At 36.6% G+C, this 26,336-nt stretch overlaps 2 protein-coding genes and 1 long non-coding RNA gene across 6 annotated transcripts in view; 1 reads left to right on the top strand and 2 right to left on the bottom strand.

Moving 5' to 3' along the window:
- Positions 1-56: 56 nt before the first annotated feature.
- Positions 57-14,723, bottom strand: Fs(2)ket (Importin subunit beta Fs(2)Ket). 3 transcript variants are annotated; one of them, XM_083097958.1, is made up of 7 exons: positions 14,211-14,722; positions 13,668-13,726; positions 13,408-13,590; positions 12,627-12,980; positions 12,382-12,531; positions 10,303-12,164; positions 57-196 (listed from the first exon to the last, which is right to left on the bottom strand). In XM_083097958.1, coding segments are annotated over exons 1-7 (2,670 nt in total). In that variant the 5' UTR covers positions 14,272-14,722; the 3' UTR covers positions 57-195. The 3 variants fall into 3 exon arrangements, with proteins under 3 accessions (XP_082954084.1, XP_082954083.1, XP_082954082.1); XM_083097957.1 differs by lacking the exon at positions 57-196 and adding an exon at positions 1,158-9,728; XM_083097956.1 differs by lacking the exon at positions 57-196 and having other exon boundaries at positions 10,299-12,164; positions 14,211-14,723.
- Positions 14,039-26,188, top strand: LOC145970911 (uncharacterized). Its single transcript, XR_014438668.1, has 4 exons — positions 14,039-15,040; positions 15,110-15,218; positions 15,351-15,427; positions 22,494-26,188. It is a non-coding gene; the product is annotated as an uncharacterized LOC145970911 (long non-coding RNA).
- Hr38 (Hormone receptor-like in 38) overlaps positions 20,991-26,336 on the bottom strand; it is a 60,683-nt gene continuing 55,337 nt past the window's right edge. For both annotated transcript variants that reach the window (XM_083097960.1, XM_083097959.1), the window contains exons 7-8: positions 25,773-26,007; positions 20,991-25,100 (exon numbers count right to left, since the gene is read on the bottom strand). In XM_083097960.1, the coding sequence (XP_082954086.1) occupies positions 24,844-25,100; positions 25,773-26,007 (492 nt within the window). In that variant the 3' untranslated portion in view covers positions 20,991-24,843. The remainder of the gene's footprint in view (positions 25,101-25,772; positions 26,008-26,336) is intronic.

Below are 26,336 nucleotides of genomic sequence, written 5' to 3' on the forward strand. Positions count from 1 at the left end.
TACCTTATAAAGGCGTCACGTGTCGTGCATTAGCCTCCATCCGTGGATGGATGTGATCGATGTGACGCGCGTTGCATCGTCTTGTCCGTCTTCCTCCGTAATAAAAATTCGAGAGAGTGATGTCTCTCGTAGATTTGTAAAAAAATGCACCATGCACCTTCAACGATTTCGGCGACGATTCGCCGTGCTGCGTCTTCTATTAACAGGACACGCGTCCAAAACACGTTAATAAGTTCAAGTATCCTTTCAACTGCTGACTCTGATGTTTGCGTATTTTTGCAGTATTTTTGCATCGGGATTATTTAAAAAAAAATAAAGAATGTAAATTTGTAATCTACCTATATAATCTATTGTTCAAAAAATACAAAAATATATGGAATATAAATAAAATTTTCTTTTAGAATTTAAAAAAGAAAAAAACAAAGATCTTTACATGATTAAAAATTTTCAATAATCACGAAAGATCAATGCAAAAACAAACACAATTAAATATCAATATATCATTGCATACATATAATATATAATTAAATTAAATCACGTACATTTCTTTTATTTAAATATATGTAAAAAAATATATTTATAACTGTAAATAATGACACTTTTAAACGATTTGAAATTACAATCAGCTGTACGCGCACTCTTGCACCGGATGAAAGAATGTATTGGAAATACGATAGACGGATAGTTAGTCTGTGACGCGTGTGTCGCGGGGTGTGCCCTTCTAATTCAATTGGGTTAAGGGTGCTTAAGAAAGATTAAGAATGCTGAGACACACACCGTGTTACGCACACACGATCCGACGACGATCCGATATCATCTTCATTCTCATTCCCTCCGGATAGATGCGATTTTCGTTTTATCACGATATAAATTTTTAATTTCATTAGAAAATAATAATTTTTAGATATATATTTGTTTTAATAATATCGAATTATACGCGAGAATAAAAATTTAATGTAAATAATATACTAAGGACATATACTCAAAAATAAAATTAAGAAATAAAATTTTTGAATGCTTCAAATCTTAATGTTTCAAGAATGTTTTTTAAACAAAATGTGATAAATATACAAAACAAATTTTCGAAAAAGTGGCGTAACAATTATGTTTGATATATTTGAACGGCGACTGGTAATAATGGCATCACTGCGTGCATACAGATTTCAAATGGAATTTATTTTCGGGCCATCGTATTCTGTGAGAAAAAAGAAAATCATGAGATAAAAACAGGAAGCAATTTTCGCATTTTCCACCGATTTTTGGATCTTATTTTATCTCTCATACGCATTCCTGTACGAGATCGCGAGCGCTTTTGTCGCATTTTAAAACTCGCGTCTCCGAAGAAAGACAAATCAAACGATGAAGAAATAGCGGTCAAAATGACTCGATATTATATGGCACTGTCGCTTGGCGATTCGTATAATCTTGTCTCTCGCATTCACCGGTACAGTCAGCCACATTAATGTCTTAATTGATATGCAATCGAATTGATTCTGTACAATATAACGTGCACAACGTATTGTGCGTCGAGCGAGCGCCCAGGAAAATGTCTTCGCGATTTTGCGAAAACTTTCGACCGATTGCGCTGCGTTTTTTTCTCCGTGTGTCGTAGGGGCCTTGAGAGGTCTATCGAGCGATCATTAATGTGACCGATTATACGCTAGACATACTTCCCGAAGACTCGTCCTTCAGTCATTCCACGATCGCTCTGGCACTCACATAAGCGATGTAGCCGAAGTCACATTATCGTTGTCAATTATAAATCTCCACAGGAAACACAGTCTTCGCAAGCACCACATGACTGATTCAAACCGATTTGAATAGGAATAAAATGATAACGCAATGCGATACACGCATCGCGTGAATATGCCGCACCCTCTCCTGAAGTCTAATCAGTTCCTTGCGATTGTCTCGAAAACGGAACTTACAATTAAAGAAGCAAGCAAAAGAAGAAATATTATATTTTTAAAGAAATTGGATTGTAATTTAGGTCATCCACTTTCCTAATTTTTTAATACAACATACAAATAAATGCTAAGATATCGATAATCACATACACCCACACATATGTAAGATATAGATTTTGACATTTATTCAGATGAAAGACCTATTTTTTAAATAAACAGAAAATAATTATTTGCACAAATTCAAACAAATAGATAAAGTATGCAATAATTCTGATACATTATCAATTTCGAAATTTTATATAAGACATACATAAATATATATTTATCCTTAAAACACCATAAATTTTGCGTATTGCCTTCACTTGGCTCTTTCGAAACTTCTGATTAGTGGGATTAAATAGAATAACCGAGCAAATGTTCCGTACAGTTCGAGATTCTTGATGGATTTTCGTTAGAAGATATATACTTCGTACCCATTTTATCCAAATTTGAATCACACATCTAAATATCTAACTGTATTAGAATCTTTTACATTTGATTGCCACACTATATTATCGCCAAAAATGTTTTGCGATTCTTAACGAATAATTTTATTTTATCTGATATGGCAGCCGGTCTCTTTTTTTCGATCGTAAAAAATGCATTATATTACATTTGACATATTTATGTTCCCTTTATAAAAATTCCCTTAAATATCTCTTCTGTGACATCACATTTCTCAAAATAGCGTAATTTGTTTTTTTTTCTTTTTAATTTGATCATACATTAAAATTGATAGCGCGATTCGCAAAACGCGGACAAATTTAGTGCGTTTCCCTTAGCTCGATTCCGATCGTAGGCGCAAAAAGGACATTGAATTGAGCAAATATTGATGATTACATCCGATCTGCGAAGGTTACGTCACTCGAAAATCGGCGATTCGATTATCTCTCACGTCGCGAGAGTAGGCCGTGATTTCTGCTCGTCGCGAAGCACCAATAAAGATTTATCAATGCTCTTATCACGCCACAAAAAGGGCCTTATCCTACAGAGATCGGTGGATCGAGTGCCAGGAAATTGCTTGAAGGAGAGGGTGGAGCAACGACGACAGGCGGACGTCCACATTCAGCATCGTCCTCTTTATTTCTCTTTTTTTTCGCTTCACCCACGCATATATAGGTCGCCTAGAGACACATTTTTTCTTTTCACCATGCGTCAATTATAATTATCTTGGTCCGATCGCCTCTCGATCGGCAGCAGCACTCGGCATCCTCTCATGCGCAGCGCATCAAACGTCATCCACGCACGCAGCTGTTTTTTTGTGCTTTTCTTTTTTATTTTTTTTTATTTTAATTATTTCGCCCACTTCGTCACGACGGTGGCGTCGCTCTCTTTCGGTATCTCGCTTCGGAGAAACATTATAGATCGCAAGGTATCTTGACGTGAACATTTTAACGCGGAGGATTTTCGTATCGTGGCAATTTCACGAAAGCGAGAGAGATCTACACCGAATTTCAGCAACAGAACAAATGTTTTCTTTGGAGCTATCGTGCTATTGGAATTTTCGTTCGATACAATATGTAACAATTAATTACTATGGAACACGCGATTTTTAATTGACGGATCCCAATATCGATAATTCTCTTCAGAAAGCGTGTGATGTGCGAAGAAAAGACCTATCGCTTCGATTGCAATTTCTGCGATTTATAGTGCGGTTCGAGGTAGAAGTCTCTCTTTTGATCATCATGAATTAAGAATAAAGGAAAGAAAAAGAAAGGAAACTTTGCACTTATACATATATTTCGTCGCCACCGCCGTGCGATATCAAGCGCATCGAACAACAGATTTACGTTGGGCTCGTGTTTCGCGACTCGATCGTTAAAAAATATTATCGAAAATATTGTCTCGTACATACAAGGACACCGCAGGCGGGCAGCAAGTCGCGAGGACGCTTGCGAGCCCGCAGGATCACGTGAAAAATTCAAAAGACAATCACAACTACTACTTATTTGTATTATTTGACTATTATTTAGTGATGTAAAAAGTATTTAATATGTCTAAAAATTTCATAAAAATATACTCTATATCTCGCATTAATAATTACGTCAAGTATCGTCATGAAAAGAAAACAACACAAAAAATACTATTAATCTTTCTCTTTTTTGCATTATTTTCAACATCCGATTATATAACTTTTAGCGCCACAAAAGTACATTTACACGAATAATATGTATTATTCGTGCAGAGTTAGTTTTAATAATATAAAAATGACATTTTCAGAAAATTTTTCATTGATCTTGTAGGCTGACAAGCGGCGCGATCCGGCCCGCCCCGCGATACAAAATTTATATTTACTTTTACACGTTTGCTTCTTGCCTCCGTTTCTTCAACATCGACGATCCATTCTCCTTTCTCGAACATGACGCCGCGATTCACGACGAATCACGAGCCAACCACATTATCATCATCAACATTCTCATCATTATACCATCATCCTCAACAGCAACATCAACACCAATATCATCAGCATCACTAACATCTCTCCCCGATCCGCTCCTTCAATCATCGATGCATCCTTGATAAATTTCGCTTCTCACTTACTTCACAGCGCACATCATCACTGATACAGCGTAATGCACACGACTTTTTTAAATATACTACGTAAAATACGCTCATCACGTACGTTCGCTCTAGTAAGCATCGCACGCACTCTAGGAGTCTCGACGATGAAAAGGTTAAACAACTAATTAGTCGACAAGAGTCAATAAGTTGCTTTGTCGTGCTATTATGGGTTTTAGGCTGGCTTCGCGAACTAACAAGAAATCCCCATCGCCGCGCATCAAACACCTTTCGCCGCAAGGAAGGACGTTTCATGTCGTTTCCTCGAGATCATTATGAGAATTTTTAACGGCGGGAAATTATATTGCAAAGAATGTATTTTGTAGATTTTTTGCGCGAGGAAAATTTTTCCCGATGACTTACAGTGAAAATCTACAGAGCGTCGGAGCCTGATAATTTTTACAGTTAATTAATACCTCCCTTCTGTTATTCTTCTATCTTTGAAAAAAATCTTTGGCATGCAATTGTTTGGAATATATAGACTTATCTCTTTTATCGCGGATCTCCCGAAGCTCTGTTAAAAGAAGTTTTAAAATTCTTGATTACAGGATCGATCGAGGAACTTTTAATCTACAGAACAAGAATTAATCGTCCGATGAAGATCTCCATACAAGTTGCGAAGCCAGCCTTATGGAGCACGGTACTCGCAAGCGGGCTTTTCTTTGCCGACGATCCCGATGTGTGCGTTTCAGGCTCGATCAGGTTGTCGAGATAGAGGGAAAAAGGAAGGATTTTGATCGTAGGATATGCTAAATCAGGATCGTCCGTCAGAAATCCCTGCGATCGACAAAAGAATCGCAAAAGATCGCGAGGATCGTGCTCTCTTCAGGGTAGAACGTCGATCCCTCGCACACGAGAGTCTCTCTCAAAAAATCACAGTCGCATATACATCTATTATTTTTTCTTTTTTGTATCTCTTGTCACTTTTGTATCTCGTCACTTAATCTTTCGCGATCTCCCTTTCGTTTTCTCTTGTTTCTAGCATCAAAAAATTTTCGATTTACCCATTCACCAATGAAAGTTCACACTTCACTCTCGCATTTAATTTCTTCTCTCTCTCTATCTTTTTCCCCCTATTTTATTTTTTTTCGACAAATTCGGCGACGCAATTCGCGGCAATTTCGCGCCAGCATAGAGATAATTTTTTTTAAACATGATTCAGAGTATTATTATTATAGATTAATACAATATTTAATATACATTTGGAAATAACAATTAAGATCATAATTATAAATATAGTTTTTAGCATTCGATAAATCTCAAGAAAAAGAATCAACAATTTTATTATCAAATATCTAGATAATTTAATAAAAAATAGATTATTTTTGTTTTATGAAATTTTTTCTTATTATTTGACAAACCAAATTGTATAATTTCAGTTCCAGTTTTCCAAATTTTTAAAAAGAAATCAAGGCTAATTTTTTTGGTTGCAAGTGTATGGATAAATGTAATACTATTAACAAAAAATAAACAATAGCAATATATACAGTAAATTATTACATTTTTTGAAACCATACAACTTTTGCTCAGATTTAAAATTCCTTTGTTAATGCTAATAAAACTCTAGATAAATATATATCAATTCAGAGTCAATCAATATTAAAATCACAACTGATTTTCAGATCGTTGTAAGCTTACAATTCAGATTACAATACCAGATTGATTTGAAGAAAAAATTATCTCAGTAAATTCAGGACGAGCTGCGAATTCCGGCGACCGGCACACACAGAAATTGCAAATTTTCGATCACAAATTAGAAAAAGAGCGATCGAATTTTTTGCAAGATGCGGAAACACACGCACCGCTGTCCTCTCCGTCTCTCTCACTTTCATTCTCTCTTTCTCTCTCTCTTTCTCTTCACCTAATTTTCGCTAAGTGGAATGTATAAAAGAAAAGGATACTCGCGCTCTCTTATCGAAAGTTCACCGTAATAAAAAAATTCGCCATCGATGATAATCATGTTAAAATGATAAGTCATCACGAAATAATATCGGCGAAATTTCGGCATCACATTTCGAAAATAATCGATTTCCTTGACAAATATAAAAAAAAGTTACAGCAAAATTAATTAATATTGATTATATACGAAATATTTGGACGATTAAATTTGTATACGAGAATAATATGTTATTTAATAGATTTAAAATGTGTTGTAAAAATTTGGTATTATTTGGCGAAATTTATTAATTCAGAAAAAAAAACCGCTACAGATATGTTCAACATACTCTTAAAAATCACTGGCTATATGACAAATAATATAATCGGCTTAGAATAGATATAGAATTGCTCGGATAAATATTGCCACAAGTTTGGAAAGGTCTTCTTGTTTTCGCAACAAGTTTTATTTTCCGTAATTTATGAAAATCTCATCTTAGAAAAATAGTTTACCCTTCTCTTAGAGAAAAGCGATTTCAATATATATGTATATCTTCCACGTTATTAAACTTTGACATTATCTCGATAAATTTCAAATCGATGATTAGAAAGCTTGTTTACGCTTATTTACAATTTGGCAATATTCATATGTCATAATCTGTTGAAGAGATAGTATGTTATTATCACTATTATTATTAGCATTATTATTGAACCTAACAGATACATAAATAAAAAAAATCGAATTAATGCGTATAAATTTCTTATAAACAAATAATAGGAACAGATTATTTTTCTGCGATTTACGAGTAAGAGGGGGGGAGGAGTATCTAAAATATATATTCATTTTTCTCGTAAAAATCCGGATTGTGAAATATCGTGGCAATACTTATGCGGGATATTGTAATAATAAACGTCATTACGTCAAGCGTATTGTATGCAAAATAATCCATCAATATAAAAATTGTTTAAGCACGTGCGTGCTGTAAACATGCATCGTTGATGTGCGATGCACGAATTTTAGTTTTCGGAGACACAAAGATGCAGATCAATCAATGTGATCGTTCTACATTCGTTGCCTTGATTATCGGGCGAATGCCAGCGAAATGTATCTGAGAAGTGTGCGTTTTCGCGCTGACGTTTGTCAAAAACATATACGCTCGCATTAATTAAATTGAAAAAACTTAGACTTCTACGTTATACTATGTCACTATCTCCTTCACGCATCCCGAAAATTTGCGACAAGAAATATATATATATATATTTGTCGAACGAAATCGCTACAAAATAGTCAAATTACGAAAGAAAGTCCGGCATGTCCGCTGACAAAAGTATTTGGAATGCATGGCACTACCACAGACACGTTTCTCGACGACGACGTGACGTAATTCCGTATCACGTTATTATGTCGCAAAATGTTGCTAAAAATCGCGGACCGCGTATCTCGAAACAGATCCGCGAAGAGGCTGCTCTAGATGATTCTCGCAAAACGACTCGCGGTGATGATTCGCGGCATTGGCTACTCGTCATCAAAGATACGGTATAAGCAGAGGTAGAAATACACCACATGGTACTCGAGACATCCCGGTCGAACGTGGAAGGGTTCCTCGCGATTTCAAATCGAAGATTTCACCGCAAACGCGAAACGTGATTCCGTTCGGAGAAAAAGATCTTCTACTCTAAGCTACGCTTCTTTCCAAGCTACGACACTAAACTATATCGATTACCCGTTTAACAGTATTCGGCTTGTTTAAACGCGATCACGGTAATTTCTCAAAGTCCCGGTGATCCGCGAGACTCTCTCATCGTGTGGGAAAAAGGATAAATGACAGGCAACGCGTAGCCAGGAAGACGATCTCACCCAGACCTCGAGAGTGACCCAGACGTCTCGCGAACAGGGAAGGAAGGAACGAGTGTTTAAAAAATGTGGACAAGCCGTGCAGCGGTTGTTCCAAATGGCAGTGCAAAGCTCCTCGTCTGCGGCGTCACTCCTGAGTACCGTGATCGCGCAAAATATTTCATTGATTTACTAAAGTGGTTGCATGTATATCGACCGGTTATAAAGACTGATAAAGAGGAAAGCGGACATAGGATAAGATTGGGGATTGTTGAGCGCTCAATATCACTTGCTCCTACGGACGTTCAGGCCGGACGAGGACTTCGGTACAACTAAATCACTTATGCCAGCAAAATATTAACTTTAATGTTTCAATCAACAGCAACAGACATTCACATACGGGGAAAAAGTAACATACGCATCATCTCATACTATTACACAACAGATTACGGATTCTCGCGTAGCACGATCGGACCAGGGGTCATCTAGTTTTATGTTTTACAATCTTCCTGACCTTTCGCATTCAGTCTCTCTTTCTCTTCCTTGCTGTCCATTCATTCTGCTGCATAGGAAAGTGATACTCTTTTATATATACGTAAAATCTAAGCTTTATAGTTGTAAACTGCGATTCAAAATTTGATGCACATCATTGAGAAGCTCGGCAAGAGCTTTACAATGAGTCAACGGCGAAAATCGCCGTAAATAAAACACTCTCATACACTCTCATACACACGCACACATACACACGTCCACTCTCTCATATCACATATACGCAACATGCATACATACATTTTACTACATTTTTCATACATTTTTTCTCGTATTTATCATGCTATCACTTTATTTCAGAAATTCTCCCTGAGTCTTTCGCTCTCATTTTCTCTCCCCATCATTCATATACATATATATCTATATATATATACTCTCCGTCCAACCTCTCTTGGTGTTCCTGTCGCGCTTTTGGCATCTCACTCTCTCGCATCTTCTTCTGCTCATTTCTTTCACGTGATCGTCCATCGAAGTCATCCTCTTTCTCTCCTCGAGGTTTAATATCTCAATCACGCGAATAGAAGCCGCAGATTTATTCGTACCAGGCATACTTGCAATCATTTCAGCAAACTTCTCGCTTGGTTTTGATTCATTCATCCGCAACATTGCATTCTTCATCATTCATTGTCGGCATCCGGCAGACAGGTACTTATTTTTTTATTCTCTCTTTGTCTCGCGTGCTCTCTTTCTCTCTCTCTCTCTTTTTCTCTCATTCTCACTCTCGCTTTCTCACTAAAATCCCTTTCTCTCATATCATATGGGCTGCATTCAACCGATTATATCGATAAAATACCGTCGCCAGATAGGGACAAGTGCAGACTCATCATTCCATTTCGTCATCATCGCTTTGGACTCACGCACATCCATCAACTCGCATCCGCACCATCCAATCTTGTTGTCTTTGTATTGTGTTTGATAGCTTTCTAGTCAAATCAAATTGCACGACAGTACAACCGTGGGGCGATCTGTAAACAACAAAAGCGAGCCAAATATCAGTCACCGTCGCTCATGGGTGCCCTTTCTTTTGGGGAGGGGGTTTCAAATCGCGTACCAGAATATCCGAGAAACAGAAAATAACGCTACAACGGAAAGTAGCATTTCTGTCAATATCAAACAATTCTTGAATCATATACTCATGTGCGCGCACTTTCTCTCTCTCTCTTTCTCTCTCTCACTCTATCTCTCTTCTGCCCTCCTCCCCCTTCTTTCTTTCGTCCTATCCTAATTATCACCTATCTCCGTTGCGAAAAACTCGTTCGTTAAACTTCATAATATCGAAGTATGTACGATAATGTGCATGATAAAGATGAAGAAAGGAGCGCGAAAAAACGCGAAAGGAGCAGCAAAAGTAACCAGATGAACTTCGTCGCTCTAAATGAAATAACGAAACTGAAATACGAGTTGGAGAACAAACTCAAAATAAAATACGGTGTTAGTGCATTGCCCGTTAAAATGATTTCAAATTGCATCGAGATCATTGCGACGAGTAATTAAACGGCGTTTAGATTTTAAAAGAATGTAATGAGAGACAGTACTCACCAACTGGACGTAGCGTTGGCGAGATTCTTGAGCTTCCGAATCTCCTTCGCAGCCCAAGTCGCCAGCTGTTTAGTTTTGTGAGTTCGCGATTTCCTACCCTTAGCCAACAGCTCGTTAAGCGGGTCAGTTTCCACCATGGGCAACAATTTGACTCCAAACACCATTACGAGATCACCCAGTAGGCCCACTGCAGCTGACACATTGCCGTCAGAATGCTCGCGGTCCTGTGCTATCGAAGTGATGAATTGTATAATAAACGGCACGTGCGGCTCGATGAGAGAGATAGCAACATCTGGACAATTGTTTGCATCACCGCGGAGACCCTGGACGATGCCAGTATAAGCTTCGAGTACGCCCTCGCGCAACTCATTCAAATAATCGATCATATCATAGTCGCTTCTATCCACGTTAGCCTGCGACGCTTGTACTAGTGTCTGCAATACGACGTCTAAATATTTCTTAAACTCTGGCCCAATACTCATGGCGATGTCGCCAAAAGCCGAGAAGATCTGCGGTTTAACCGATCGATGGACGGCGTTGTTGCTGAGATTTTCGAGCAACAGCGTCATGATTTCATCGCAGTAAGGTAACATTTTGCTCTTCAGTGCGCGACAGATATCACCAGTAAGACCGACCGCAGCACAGCACACCTGGTACTCGGCGTAATTTTTCAAACCAAGACAAAGGTAAGGTTTAAATGCTTCCATGTACTTTAGAAAGCCTTCACCCAATACTTCAACCAGAGTCGAGACCGCCATAAGCGCATCTTCTTGGACACCGCCTGACTTACACGAATTCGAATTGAACATGGATAGCAAAGCGGTCATTATCACATCGGATATCTGTGGTGCATCCTCTGGAGTGACTTTACGTAATACGGACTGCAAAGTTGCACAGAGCAGCGATTGCAGATCATTGTATTGGGCGCGATCAGAATGGCTTTGTATATGCGACTCCATTTGTAATACTTGCTGCAATCGCTCAAGTATCACCATTGTAGTCTTCTGTACAGTTACATAACAGTCGCGTGGTGAATTCTTCACCATCTCCATCAGAGCCTCATAAGCAGCAGATCTTAGATTTGCTTGAGCCCCATCTGGCCTATCCGTTGTTTCCAAGAGTCGTTGAATAATAAAATCGAAGTACTGTGACATGCAATATGTTTCTGGCTGAGTGGCATCTTCGCTCATTTCAGCAGATTCGTAACTTGCCTCTGCTAATCCTGTAAATGCCCAGCATACATTGGCAGCGACACGCGGTTCGGCTTTCAATCCATTCACCAAGGATTCCAATAGTGGTTTCAGATAGGTTTCATTGATTGCGGCATCTGGAATCATCTCACATATACGGCCGAATGTCCATGCTGCAGTATCCCGAACGACCACACTGCTATCGTACATCAGCTCAATAAGAGTAGGCATAGCCTGCTCCACTAATGGTTTCAATGTGGCAGGTTCTAAACCACCGAGAATCGAACCAAACGCCATGAGAGCTGCATCCCTGTACCTCCAGTCGGGACTCTTAATGTTGTCCTTGACGAAGGGAAGAACGAATGGAACGATGGATTCCTCGCAGCAACTGGAAAGTAGCATCAAGCATACTCCGGCGGCTTTTGAGGGATTCCAATCGTCCTCATCATCGAACTCCTCTTGCTTGGTCAATTTTTTCATCAATACCGGTACAAGATATTGTAAAGCTCCTTTAGCATAATGTCGCGAGACTTTTAACGGCGGGCGACCTCCTTCCGATGCCTCTCCTTCTTCCATCGATAAGTCAACTTCTTCGTCAGATACGTTCGACCAGAATTCTATTCCCTGAAGTGCCACTTCATCAATGTCGGATTTCATAGCTTCTAAAGTAATCTGCAAAAAAATTTATCAATAATTTTACATATACGTTACAGAAAGATGATAACTTGGAAACTCAAAGCTATTTTTCGAAAGAAAAATAAGACAACTTTATTAACTAAATAAAATATCTTTCTTTTCTTTTACTTTCAATATCATCTAATATAATGTAATTGTATAATGTAATCTAATGTAATTGTCTTCTGGATAAATTAATCGAATAGAAACTTACAGGAAACAGTGCAGGAGCCATATATGGTTCCATGTATTGATAATACAATGACATAATTTTCACAAGACATTGTAACGCAGCCACTCTGATCTGAGTATTGGTGGACTGAGTGGCCTCGCACACAACTTCCATTATAAAGTTTCGTTCTGTCTGTAAGTATGATTAAAATATCAAAACAATAGTTATCACAAATTATATGGTAATTATAATATAATATAATATAATAATATATGCCCAATACTAACCTCCTTCTCAAAATTTCCTTTAGTAAATTCTAGAGAATTATACAAGGCGCTTGTCGCTGCTAGTCGAACATGATTTGATGTACTAGAACCCTTCATACCGTGAATGATAGCAGTGAGAATTTCATTTGATTGCGATACCAGCACTTCACTTTCAATCTCCTGACAGATATATCCAATAGTTTCTAAAGTGGCCTCTTTCATCATTTCGGTACTGGACGGGTTGACAACATTATTGACTAACAATGGAATTAATTCGCTCCATTGTCCCACAGGCAATTCGGCAACAGCAACGTAAGCGACGCATTGCGCCGCAGAACTTGGCCTATTGTTTTCTGTTCCTAACGCTCCTAAAATCTGCAAATATAAATATCCCACATATTTGTCATATAAAGGATGAGACATGTTTTAGGAGTTTGACGCGCTATAAAATTTTATTTCTTAATACGCAGTGTAATAAGTCTCTAACAAATACAGTTAAATATTCCAGATATCCACATATACAGAGAAAAATATTCCAGATATTCACACACGAGAGAGTTTCTATCCTATTTCAGATTATCTTAAGCAGAAAGATAAACATACATATATAAAAATGAAGATAACAAAAAGATAAAAAGAGTGAAACATTTTCTTACACAGGTTCCTGAGATCGGAGATAAATAAATCCTATAAATATTATTTTGTAATTTCAGACAAAGATGAAATACCATCTGCTCGATAAAAAAAGACGATAGATTGAAATATTAATAATACAGCATGTGATATAGGAATAATATCTTACATTTTTCTTGATATAATCCCTGGTCTCAGCAGGGATAGTGAGCCAGCGCTGCTGGTACTGGAACTTCATCTCGGGATCCTTGGAGGTAAGTTGGTTCTTGAGCTGTAGACCCGCTGCCATGCGGGCCACGGGGCTCGCGCCGACTGTGACCAGCACGGCGCTGAGTCGTTGCACGAATTCATGCTGAAAGAAAGGCACAAACAAGATATTAGGCAAGTTCTTCCTGACGATCATTCCGATCGATCGTTTCGGCTACTCACGAGATTGGAGTCGGCCGCATGCTGCAGAAAAGTCTGCGCTGCCAGGAGCTCGTTCTTATCTGAAAAGCAAAGGCGAGGACGTATTAATCACGTGCGCAGTAAGAAACGAGAAATTGTAGGTTAGAGAACGTCGCTCGGAAGGCGCTTCGTGTCGCGAGCCGCGAGCAACCGTCCAACGAGACAATACTTTTCCGGCGCCGAACAAAGCGCCTAGCAACAGCACGACGGGGCGCGATATCGCGCCTAAACGCGTGCGAGACGGCTCGCCGTCTCGTCCGGACAAGGACGACGGGTGCTCGCGGGGTCGGGGGATCACGGGGAAGCCCGTGATCCCGAGGACGGCGAGCGAGCACGTTGCGCGGACGAGAGTTTTCCGAGCGGGGATCGCGACGCGTTGCTCCGGACCTCGGGCGATCGCCTCCTCGAGATCGACGTTGGGCGCGTCGCGTTTCCCGGGATCCCGGAAGCTCCCGGGAAAATCGCGCGGGCCGGTTTACGCGAGACGTTGCCGACGACGGCGATGGAATGGCTCGAGACGCTTACCCGACGAGACGGTCCTCTCGAGGAATTGGATCAGCTGCAACGTCGTTGGATCCATCTGCATGGCTGACGGCAAATCGATATCGTTCTCGGCGCAATTCGTTCACGAGTCCCGCGATCTCGCCGCGAGATGTGTATATATATATATAGTTTACGCCTGTTCCGCGATACGAAAGTTCTCGGCGCAACCGGCGGATATCCACATGTAGCCACCACCGACTCAACTGCCTTCGACTTTCCCCCTACCCTGCACACCCACTTCCTGTGCTGGCGGCCTGTTCTTCTCCCTCTCCTTCTCGCCCTCGAGATCCGCGGCGCGATTGATCGTCCTCTCTCACTCTCTCTCTCGCTCCTCGCGTAAGCTTCCTTTGCACACAACGTGCGGCGCAGTGATATCCGCACCCTTTGACATTCACGTGCCCGGATCTACGCAGGAAGCGAGTACCCGGTGAAAACGAGACCTGGTCGCGAAGAACGAGGCGGAATCGACGCGATGACGGTTCCGGGAGCGGAGCTATCGTCGTATTTTTCCAGCACGATCGTGTCGTGTTTTCCCGAGCGCGAACTACTTTGTCGAGGCGCGCTACTGACGGGCAGCGCGCATGCGTCAGCTGATGCGCGCGTCACCTGGCACCGCTCGCCAGCAACCTCATTGGTCGCGCGTCTGTACGCAAGATTAAACCGTTATGTCGGTGGGTCTTTTGATTTGAGATGCGCCAAGTAAGTCGCGGTCCCTTCGATCTTCCGTGCAAGTGTCGTTTTCGCGAATACGTGCTCAATTTACAAACGTCCGATGTTGTTATAATGTTTGCTGTACAAATACACATTTTACGGTGAGTTATTGTTAAACATTGATGATTGAGAAATTTCTAGAAATTTACACTAGATATACCTGATATTAGCTGATATACTATATCTGACGCTATTCCGGAAGCTAAAATGTCGGACTATTCCCTTTTATCTGCTGCGAATCAATCTATTGCAAGTACAAGGGCTAATTTCACTGTATAGGTTATTATTATACTTTGTATAGTTCATCTTATAAAAAATATTATAGAAAAAATATATATGTTGCATATATCTCAGATTTATATCTCCATGTATATAATAAAATATTACGTGATGATTATAATTTCTTTACAGATGAAGATGTATGTGTGAGTTACGCATATTCACATTATTTCAACTAGTACAACGTAGAAAGATTAGACACATTACAGGTATGTTGCTACAAGATTGCAAATATTGTGCAATATATATATTGTATGTATGTATATATTACTGCGCAATACTAATTTTTTTCTTTTACTTATTATTAGACTTAGTTTATTTTTCAATATTAATATCGAAATTATATTAATATTCAAATTTAATATTGATGATTAAATTAATTTAATATTGAAATTAAGAATAAATAAATTTTTAGTTCTTTAAATTCTTACTTGAATAACTTTTTCTAAACATGTTAAATTCTTACTTGAATATCTTTTTCTAAACATGTATAAAAAACAAATTTTCAAAAAAAAAGTAATTTATAAGCAATAATGCATATAACTTAATATATACGTATAAATTAACTAGATATATATATGGACTTATTTCTAAGAATATTTCAAGTTGATATATATATTTATGAGAATTTTAAAATTCTGTTATTAATAACATTGATATAATTATTATAAAAAACATCTGTCATAAATATTATATCTAAGAATATTTCAAGTTAACATATATATTTATGAGAATTTTAGAATTGTATTATTGATAACGTTGATATAATTATTACAAAAAAAATCTGTCATAAATATTATAAAAAACATATGTAATTATATATTTCATATACATTAATATTAGTAACAATCAGTATTATCATTTGCAATTATCCAGATTAATTTATTATCGGTACAACGCTTGTATAAAGAATTTACAATTTATTTATTACAATTAAAACAACATCAATGTCTGGATTTCGATTTTTCGCGTATGTAAATTCTAAAACCGGTATTAGAGCTATGACCAGATGCGCAAAACTGTCCTTTGTAGAATGGATTAACGTAAAAAGTTGTCCTTGAACTAAAATGATGTCGGATGCATTTCCAATTTTTATAGACAGGCAAAAGAAACGGTAGGAGAGTGAGGGGATTTTGTAGAAAGGGCGCGAAAAATTAGCCGACCGATCGTTTTAGTAGATTTAATGAAACGATATACAGAATACATTTGCTTTCGTAATGCATCGCAACGCATTCTCGCCTGCCTTACCATCTATATCACATGTCAATTTTTTTATTTATAAAATATAATCATTATAATTTTTTTGTTCTCGCGTCTTGCCTTTGAACTGCCTCCCTTCGTCATTTATATCGAAAGTAATATATATATATATATATTTATATGTGTATATATGTATATATATTTATTTATGTATATATATAATATATATATTCAATTTATTTGTATATATCTCTCTGTATATTTATATATTTATATATATTATTTTCATTTTATATATTTATATATTATTCCAAGCGAGAGGAAATTTGTGTTACGGCTCGGCACAGAATTAAAAAACGAATCAGGCCGGAAAGAAGGTGTTATGAATGTGCGCGCACATATGTGTGTGTGTGTATATATATATATATATATATGTGTGTTAACATCGAGTACGATATTACACAGGTGACATATTACGCTATCCGACGATCGACGTATCGTATAGATGAAAAACTTGTCGCCAAATATTTTTCTCTCGCGATATTTTATATTGCCAGCCGCACAAGTTACATCTGTTGCATACTTTCTCTCTATCTTTATCTCTCATGTATCAATCGCATAATCGCATAGCGAGATCACATAATCTCGCGATGCAATTAATTATCACCTTATCCTCAATTCGCATGGCTATCGATATTTTCATCGATATATTCGTCGCTTTCATCGGCTTTCCCTTTCATTAATTTATGATTAATGCATTCAATCATTTGCATAATATGTAGCATATAAAAAAGGAGAGGGGGAAGAAAGATCGATCTATCAAAAGATCTAATGTTTTTTTAGTCTGAATCTTCTTACAACATTTATATGGACGTTTGTTGGCTGCTATTCACATTGTCTCTTTGGTTATGTGTGTACATGTTTGTGTGCATTAATTTAGTGGATTTATTTTCGGTACAACGCTCATTTTTCTCTCTCTCTCTCTTTCTCTCTCTCTGCACGGTGCATATATATATATATTAAGCGCGTGTCAAAATACATTTGTCATACATTTATAAACGCGTTTTTTTGGCCGAGCATGTATGTGTATGGGTGCGGACATTCATACAATAGAGTAAAGCAGTGAGAAATTAAGAAGTACAAAATTTCGTAATTTAAAAAAAGTTTAATTAATGTTTTATTAAAATAAATTTATTTTGTTTAATTAATTTATCGAAACAAGATATTTATTAATATAAAGACTATAACATTTATTAGATTTCAAGTTGGAAGTTTTTACGATGATATTAAACTCACAGATATTGAAAAATGTGTAGTGAGAAAATTGTTCTATTATTTGCAAAAAGTTAATATTTATAAAACAATTAATTATGTTCATGTTTATTTCGATTTAAAGATATAGTTAACTATGATTTTTACAGTTAACTTTAGTTTTTTTTTAATTTTTATCTTAATAAAGGATACATGTTTCTCTTAGTGTGATTATAAAAGTGAGAAGAATTTCTACAATGCACAGATTAAAAAAATTACTCTACACAATTTTGAGAAAAAATTCAAATGACATGTTAAAATAATTAGTTCTTCTTCAAAATGATATAGAGGAAGTCTAATAATTTGTGCATGAAGAAAGCGCTATGAAAAACTAATCTGGAATTTATTTAAGAAATTTAATAAATAGAAATCTATATGTATATATATATAAATCTTAGATGTAATATACTAACATAAATCTTAGAAATTTATGTAGTGCATTTGTATATGTGACATGTTTCCTTTCTAACTGTAATTACCTTTCCATCATTTTGATGAAGAACTGTGCGACAAGTTCCATATTGTTTCCACCCTGTACATGAACATCTGTCGTTTTACGAATCAGCAATAGATAAACTCAGTGTTGCGACATCGATCGAAATAATTTATTAACAAAATTTCGGAGTGAATTTGAAAATAATCTGTTGATCGAACATTTATTGTATACATCGATGAAACGGGGAGAAGGGGATAGATTTACACCTAGCGGAATTGACTGTTATTTTGTTACAATAATGACAGATAATCAGTTTAAACAACAAACATTGGGACGATTTCGTTCGTTTCGTCGTGAGGACGACTTATTGTTCACGCCCAAACGATCCGATCTTGTCCTCCTCCTCTTCTCCTTTCTTTCACATTTCCTTCTCTCTCGCCTGTTTTCCTTATGACAATTTCTCTTAAAAAATAATTCGCCGCAGTGCTAAGTCCAGAGATGATTTTTCACGATTAGGAGCAGAAGATATCGGTCTCGCGCTTTCATCTTCGCTTAAACTCTCGTTAAAAAAAGATACATATAGGAACAAAAAAAAATATAAAATCTTCCTTTCCTTGACGAAAACCGAAATTCTCTTTGCGGTTTTCATTTTAGTCGAGCTTTTTGCGAAATCTCGATCCCGATTTTTCTGCGATCAATAACTCCTCTCTGAACTTGACACTTTATTCGCGTGGACCAGAAAGTCAATCCTTACATTCGAGGATCCTGTTAATACATGAGGACTGATATGAGAAGAAAGTAAGGCAAATCTCAGGCAAAACGCTTGTTCTCGAGGATCCCAATTGCACCGAAGCATTTCTTATAAATGTGAAAATTTTCGTTTTTTGTTATATCGATGCCACGCATATCGATGCCAATGTATTGCTTCATTTTTTTTATCATTAACACCACAAATTATTTATTTTTGTCATCTTTATCTCCTGGAATATTTTCTTTGGCTATACATATCTAGTCCATTATTAAATACTTATTTTCGCAATGGACGGACGAAAACATTTATATTTACCAAAAAGCCATTATTTTGTAAATATTTCAAGCTCAACGACTAATAATATTGTTCCTATATGCCTAAAAATATTTGTTATACTCTCTCATAGCTATGTTAAAAGGCTTTTGTCGAAAAATGTTCATTTTTAGAAATTCTAAAGGTAAGATTTTACATTTAGAATTACACATAGAGTTCTTCAATCACGATAGAATTATAATCTTATTTCTCACATTACAAAATATCCTCACAGAACATTGGCACCAATGGCATTTGGCATATTTTAAACAAGAATTTTCCTACCTTATTGCTATCAGTTTTGCAGGGCGAATCAGTTTCCTTCAAACTAACGCTTTCGAAATTTTGTGCCCTTTACACGATCCTCGAATGAGGAAATGATATCGACGCTCTGGCTTGTATTATCCTAATTTCGATCGCAAGGGTTGCCCGAGCCATTGCACCCTCAGATCCTGTTTACCTTGCATTCTTACCGGGCATTTTGTCTTTTGAACACTTGCACACGTATTTATCCGCAAACGTGGACGTACTATTAACGAATCATTCGATACACGGAGAAATATTCTTTGTGGCAATTTTGGAAATCATGGACCCTGTTCATTGAATATCTGTATTTTTACAACGAAATCAAATTTTACGCGCTAGAAACGGAAATTATTAATTTCTTTGTAGAAAGAGTAATTGAAATATTAACTGAATTGACTATATCATTCATTGTCATCATATCGCTAATATTTAATACACACATGACATCACGCATGCCATTTAAGAGCTGTCACGTTAATATTATCTATAGTAACAATTGCGCTTGCTATATGTGATAAGTATATTAGAGCACGTAATTTATATAAAATATTCTGAATATCTTTTCTTCTCTAATGCATTTTTCAAGAATGAATATATTGATCAATATGAATATATAAATCAATATTAAAATTAATGAATGTATAAATCAATATTAAAATTAAATAAAAATTTAATTTAATAACATTACATAGTAATATTACAAAACAAAAAAGGAAATTTCCTTTATGTTGTGTTAAAAATGATTATGATGAATCTATTTGCTATTGGAAATCATTCTTTTATAATAATTATTAATAAATAACAATTTATATAACAATTACTAGAGAAAGAGAGAGAGTTAATTATTCACGATCAATATTCTTTTATAGATTTGCACTCGGTAATTAAATATTATTGATCACGATTTTTAAAGAATGTACGATGTTTTATACAGGGTGGTTTAAAAGTATGAAAACGGTCAATTATCTCCGAAAATAGTGGTCCTGTGGGAAAATGTTTCAGACAAAAGTTGTAGGGTTTTAAGTGACGCATTGCACAGTAATATTACTATGACCTTGAAGAGTGTTGTTAAGATCACGTCAAGATCACCTTCAATTTCTTAAATAGAACCCCCTATTTTTATTACATATTCTTGTAGCTTATCTCGAGAGCTTTCCAAAACACTATAATTAAGTTAGTTTTCATTAAGTACTTTCCGAGTTATGAGGCTTGAAATCATTTCTTAATTTTACATAAACCGTAAAATATCTTGTAAAATATTCATTTTTCGATTATCTTACCTTAATATTTTTATGTACAAAATAATGAGAGGAATCAATTGGTGTAAAGAAAACACATAGTTATTTTTAAGAAAAAATATGTAATTGTTAATTGCAAATTACATATTTTTTCTTCGAAACAACTATGCGTTTTCTTTACACCAATTGATTCCTCTCATTATTTTGTACATAAAAGTATTAAGGTAAAATAATCGAAAAATGAATATTTTTCTAGATTTTTTTATGGATTATGTAAAATTAAGAAATGATTTCAAGTTTCATGATTCGAAAGGTACTCAATGAAAAAATACTTTATTATAGTGTTTTGAAAAGCTGTCGAGGTAAGTTACAAGAATATGTAATGAAAAATAGAGAGTTCCATTCAAGAAATTTAAGATGACTTCACGTGACCTTAACAACACTCTTCAAGATCATAGTAATATTACTGTGTAATGCGTCACTTAAAACCCTACAACTTTTGTCTGAAACATTTTCCCACAGGACCACTATTTTCGGAGATAATTGACCGTTTCCAGACTTTTAAACCACCCTGTATATAAAGTTGGCATATGTAGTAAGTTGGAGAAAATAAAAATTTTTTTAAAAATAATTTTGAAAAAATTTTTATTTTCTCCAACTGATTCTTAAACTGATAAATTCATCTTAAAATATGCCTGAGTTTTTTTTTGCACACACGCGGTTGCAAAGGAAATTGTTAATTAATATTAAAAAGAAAATATCTGAAAAATCGCAAAAATTTATGAAAGAATTAGAATAGTTGTGAATGAAGATAAAATAGAAATGATTTCCGTTTCTAGCGACGATTGTACACAGATATTTGACTTATTCTGTGTACTTTGCTGTATGCGCAAAATAAGTCAAGAGATCACGCATTAAAAATATGACGCAACTAATTGCTAAACAAATATAAAAGACATTAATTCAAAGATTCACAATTATAAAATAATTATTAAAAAGGCAAAATTGATCTGGATATCGATTCTGCCCATTCCACGAGACGTCAATCATTTGCGGATACATACGACTTTAGATTAACATATACACACGTAATTATCATATCTATTGTGCACGTACAGGTAATTAATGTAATTTCTGTGTAAATGTGTGTGTTTATGTTTGCTTGTATGTGTTTGTATGGATCATGGTGTGAAAACAATGCCTGATTTGCTGTGTTTACGAAGTTTGGATCGCTTTATGATAGCGACATGTGTATCGTAAGATTACATTGAGGAGTAACTGCGCTTGAACAAAAACAGATTTTTAGAACCATCTAATAGAATCTAAGAAAATTGCAGTAAGTCTTTATATAAGAATTCAACCTGGAATTTATTATTATTTTCGTGGATATTATCTCGAAAACTAAAAAGGAAAACTCAATATATTTATTTAATCTAAAATAAAAGTAGAATTATATGTCCATTATTAAAATGATGGCAAAAGACAAAAGAGAGAGAGAGAAAAAAGTTACTAATTTTTAATACAATTTTTTTAAATAAAATAATATATCTTAAAAGAAAAAGAGAGAAAATTCTTGTGCGTACTTCTCTTTAAGATTTTAACATTAAAATAATGATCAAATCTTTTTTCGCTGCAATGCAAAATTATTCCATATCTGCAATCTTACTTTGTCTTACGGTGTACTTGAATATGAGTAAAATACCAAGATACATCAAAAACAGAGATGCGTGCCGATAATCTTGGAAGCGAGGATGCCTTCTTAGCATTCTCTTTCGTCTGTTGTCAATCGAGAAGGGCACTGGTGCGATGAAGGACGTTTTAAAACGACGACAACGACGACGGCGATGGTGAAGCTTATTGTAGCGAGACAATGGTAACACAAAGTGGTAGTAAAGGTAACGCTGGTAACAGTGGTAGTAGTGGTAGTAACGTCATAGAATAATAACGCTATTAATGAGTAGTAATAAGTATAACGGTATAGTAAAGTAGTTGTGTAGTAGTTAAGTAGTAGTAGCGGCGCGTTATACGTATATAAATAGGACACTACGTTAGTTTGATTAAAAGTAAATGTCATAACGTAATAGGTAACTTTAAGCCGAGCCCGCCTCGCCATCGTGTTGAATTAACTTTTTCTTCTCTTTCACTCTCACTCTCATTCTCTCTCTCTTTCTCTCCGTTTATTTCTTTCTTTCTCTCTATCTTTTTCTTAAACGAACGAGGTGGGCTCGTGGTTGTTCGCCTTAGCTCTCTAAAATCACATAAACGCAAGAATAGTGGTAAAGAATCGATCGATATCGATCACGCGCCTTAGACAACGCCCCAATGGCACTGACGATGCCGAGTTTGATAATGAGTGCATTGCGAGAAAAAAAACTCCACGAATCAAGAAATCTATTAAAGTTCCCAGCGAAATTATTTAAATCAAGTCTGTGAACTAAACTTTTAAAACTGTAAAATCCATTTGTAGAAATTATTCTAATTTCAATATCAAAATATGCGATTGAATTGAAAGGTGCGAATTGAAAGTTAAACTTTTTCCGTTAATTAATAATTTATATAGCGAAGCTATGCAATTGGAAATTACTAGGATGGATCTAGTTGTGTAAAATGCTTGTAAAAGTGTGTAGTAAATATTTACGATTTAATTAATATCTGAAATATATATTTGTTGAATTCTTGATAATCTCCTTAAAGACTGATGTATATAAAATGTGTAAAAAGTATCTATAAAAATACTACGATTGAAATCTATCTAGTATAGTTCACAATCTAAAAGGTTCTCCCTTAAACTCATAAAATAATAGCTCATCGCGTTTCTAAACTCATTTTTCATTATCATAAATATCCAAGAAACATGCGTTGCAATCCGCTGAATGCACATGAACTTCACAGTTAATTCTCACACTCCAGTTTCTATCAATTAGTTTCTCATTCGATATTCTTTGTCGCGCTCGATCCACTAATTTGACTTGAATCCAAAGCGCACATTATTAGGACAGATATGACTATGATATAAAACAAGAAAAGGAGAAATAATAAATATATATACACACATATATATATTTAATTCGACGTAGAATTGCATCAATCAATTTTTTATACGCGTTTGGATAATCAATCGATGCATTTGCACTCGGCATCGTCCGGCCGTCGAGGGCGTAACTGACAGTCACATCCTACGTCTACTGTCAAGACGGGAAAGCGTCATCCGCTCTCCTCGCCGTTGCTCTGATATGTTGCGAATCGCCGATGCGTTTTCCAGCGACGGGCAAGGTATTGCCGAAGATATTACCGAGATGTTCGAGAAGTGAGGGGTCGCGCGTTAGTCGCGGGAACGACGAGGCGAGGCGAGGCAAGGAGAGTCTCGTACAAACTAGATAGAAAAGTGAGAAAAATGCGCGTTCTTCGCGCGGAAAATCTTTCTGTCTCAGAGAGAGGAATTCTCCCCTTTCGTTCGCATCCGAGTCCGCACGAAATCTGCTACAGGCTAGAAGAGGGAGAATAGCGAAACCGCCTCGCGACTCGCCTCACGCCCACTTTCCGCTTGCGCCGAGTCACTCGTCAGCAATAATAATTAGTAATTAGTAGCTTACTACTAATAGTAACGGCGACGTCTTCGACGCCCGCCACTCGTCGCGCATGCAGAGATCTGCGTCCATGCATTCTGTACATTCGCATTCGCACATGATAGACACGCTTGCTTATTCACGCATATACACATTCACTCGCACATACATGCGTAAAACTTTTTCTTAAGTTTACCGGTCGCCTTGAATTTGCACGGATAATTTTCGCGCTCGTTCGTACGATCAGCAATGGTTCTCTTTGCTCTTCCTGCTCGACGAACTCTTCATAATACTCTTCACGAGAAGATGTCAACTAAGGCTTCGTCGAGAATCGCAATGTCCTGCGAGACCGCGCGAGAAGTTACACGCAAGAAGAGAATAAAGCTACGTGTAGTAATATGAACTAAGAAGGATGCAATTAGAACGAAGATAACGCAACCGCACGGGTTTCTGAGAAAGTAATTGTTCTATGTGCTGACGAGCCATAGACTATGCTCGGCTCGGTTTAAAAGGGCAGACTACCGACAAACATTGTCTCGATCAGAGGCGGCGCCGGCACCAGATCCTCCAGCTTCAGGTAGAAGATTCGCTGGAGACCCTGGACCGAGAGACTCCTCAGCTCTGGTATCTTGCCTAGTAAATAAGACAGGTACTGCGATTTTCTCTGCGCCTCGGCGTTGTAAGTCACGTGGTCGCGCAAAGATGAGACGATCTTCATCTGTAACTGTTCCATGCGCTGCGGCTCCTTTAATCCGTATCTCTCTGAAATTTTACAAACGAAACTTGAGTGACGTCATTATTATCGATTATTCGAAAATTATAATGTGTCGCAAATTAAATTGTGAAAATCTCTACAAGATAAAAACAGAATTTTATGTTTTATAAAAAACTTGCTGGTATTGATCTTATAGTACAATTTGAGATTTAATTGTGGTATCATTAACATTTACGAGATTAAGAAATACTGATCAATTAAAGTATAATAATATCAGTCACGCGACTTTCGAGACATAGCTATCTAAACATGGAAACTGCGACTGAACGCGCCTATAAACCGCACACCTGCATGTCTGGTTGCCAATAGATCGCGTGCAAAACACGGAGCATCGTCGTTCCTTTCGTCGGAACATCAATAATTAATTGATTCGACGGATTAATTATTTATCTCATAGACAGGTCGGTATATCCAGAATGCAAGTGAGGTGAACAGAGTGAAGGGATATTGAAAGTGCCGTTAAAGCGATTGTCATTAAAATTGCAAATTGATATACAAATTACTATACAATTAATATTAACAATCATTGTACAATTAATATTTATAGTAATAGCGATTATTATATTTTTTATTATAAATGTGGCAATATCTATACTCGATTGTTTAATTAATAATATAATAAAGAGTGTGAGCGCATCAAAAACGAATATACTACTGACCAGTGACGAGGGTGAGAGCGCACAGGCAGGCGAAGGCGCTGATGTCGATCTCCAAGAAGTGAAGGGCTTTACAGAAGTCGAGAATGCTGTGCAGCCATTCGCCGAAACTACGCTGACACTGTTCCAACGCCAGGACTACGCCGTTACAGAACACCAGCTTCGTATCATCCGGATGCGTGCGGTACGCCAACCTGAGCACGAACAGTTCCAAGCTAGCTGATTGAAAGAGCAATTCCTGGAATCAGATTAATCGCGAAATTATTAGTATGCGTCTGTCAATAAAATTCAGAGAGAGAGAGAGGGGGGGGGGATTAATCAAGATCACCATGATCAAGACGAACCGTTTTATCATTTACGTTATCAAATTACACTTATAAAAGAATGATAATTATATTTATAGTTTGATTTAGATATAATCTGAGGTAAAATCTTCTTGCTAATTTTAATGATATATTAACAACAAATTAATATCTATTCGTTTCGCGAGCAGTTCACTAGTCAACCGCTCGTCAAAAGCTCGTCAAGATTGACCTTTTAGAAAATGTATGAGCTATCGATCTTTAT

Source organism: Camponotus vicinus, unplaced genomic scaffold (assembly GCF_025532165.1).
Source record: "Camponotus vicinus isolate PSW18456_S1 unplaced genomic scaffold, iyCamVici1.0 SCAF_4, whole genome shotgun sequence".
NCBI classification, from domain to species: domain Eukaryota; kingdom Metazoa; phylum Arthropoda; class Insecta; order Hymenoptera; family Formicidae; genus Camponotus; species Camponotus vicinus.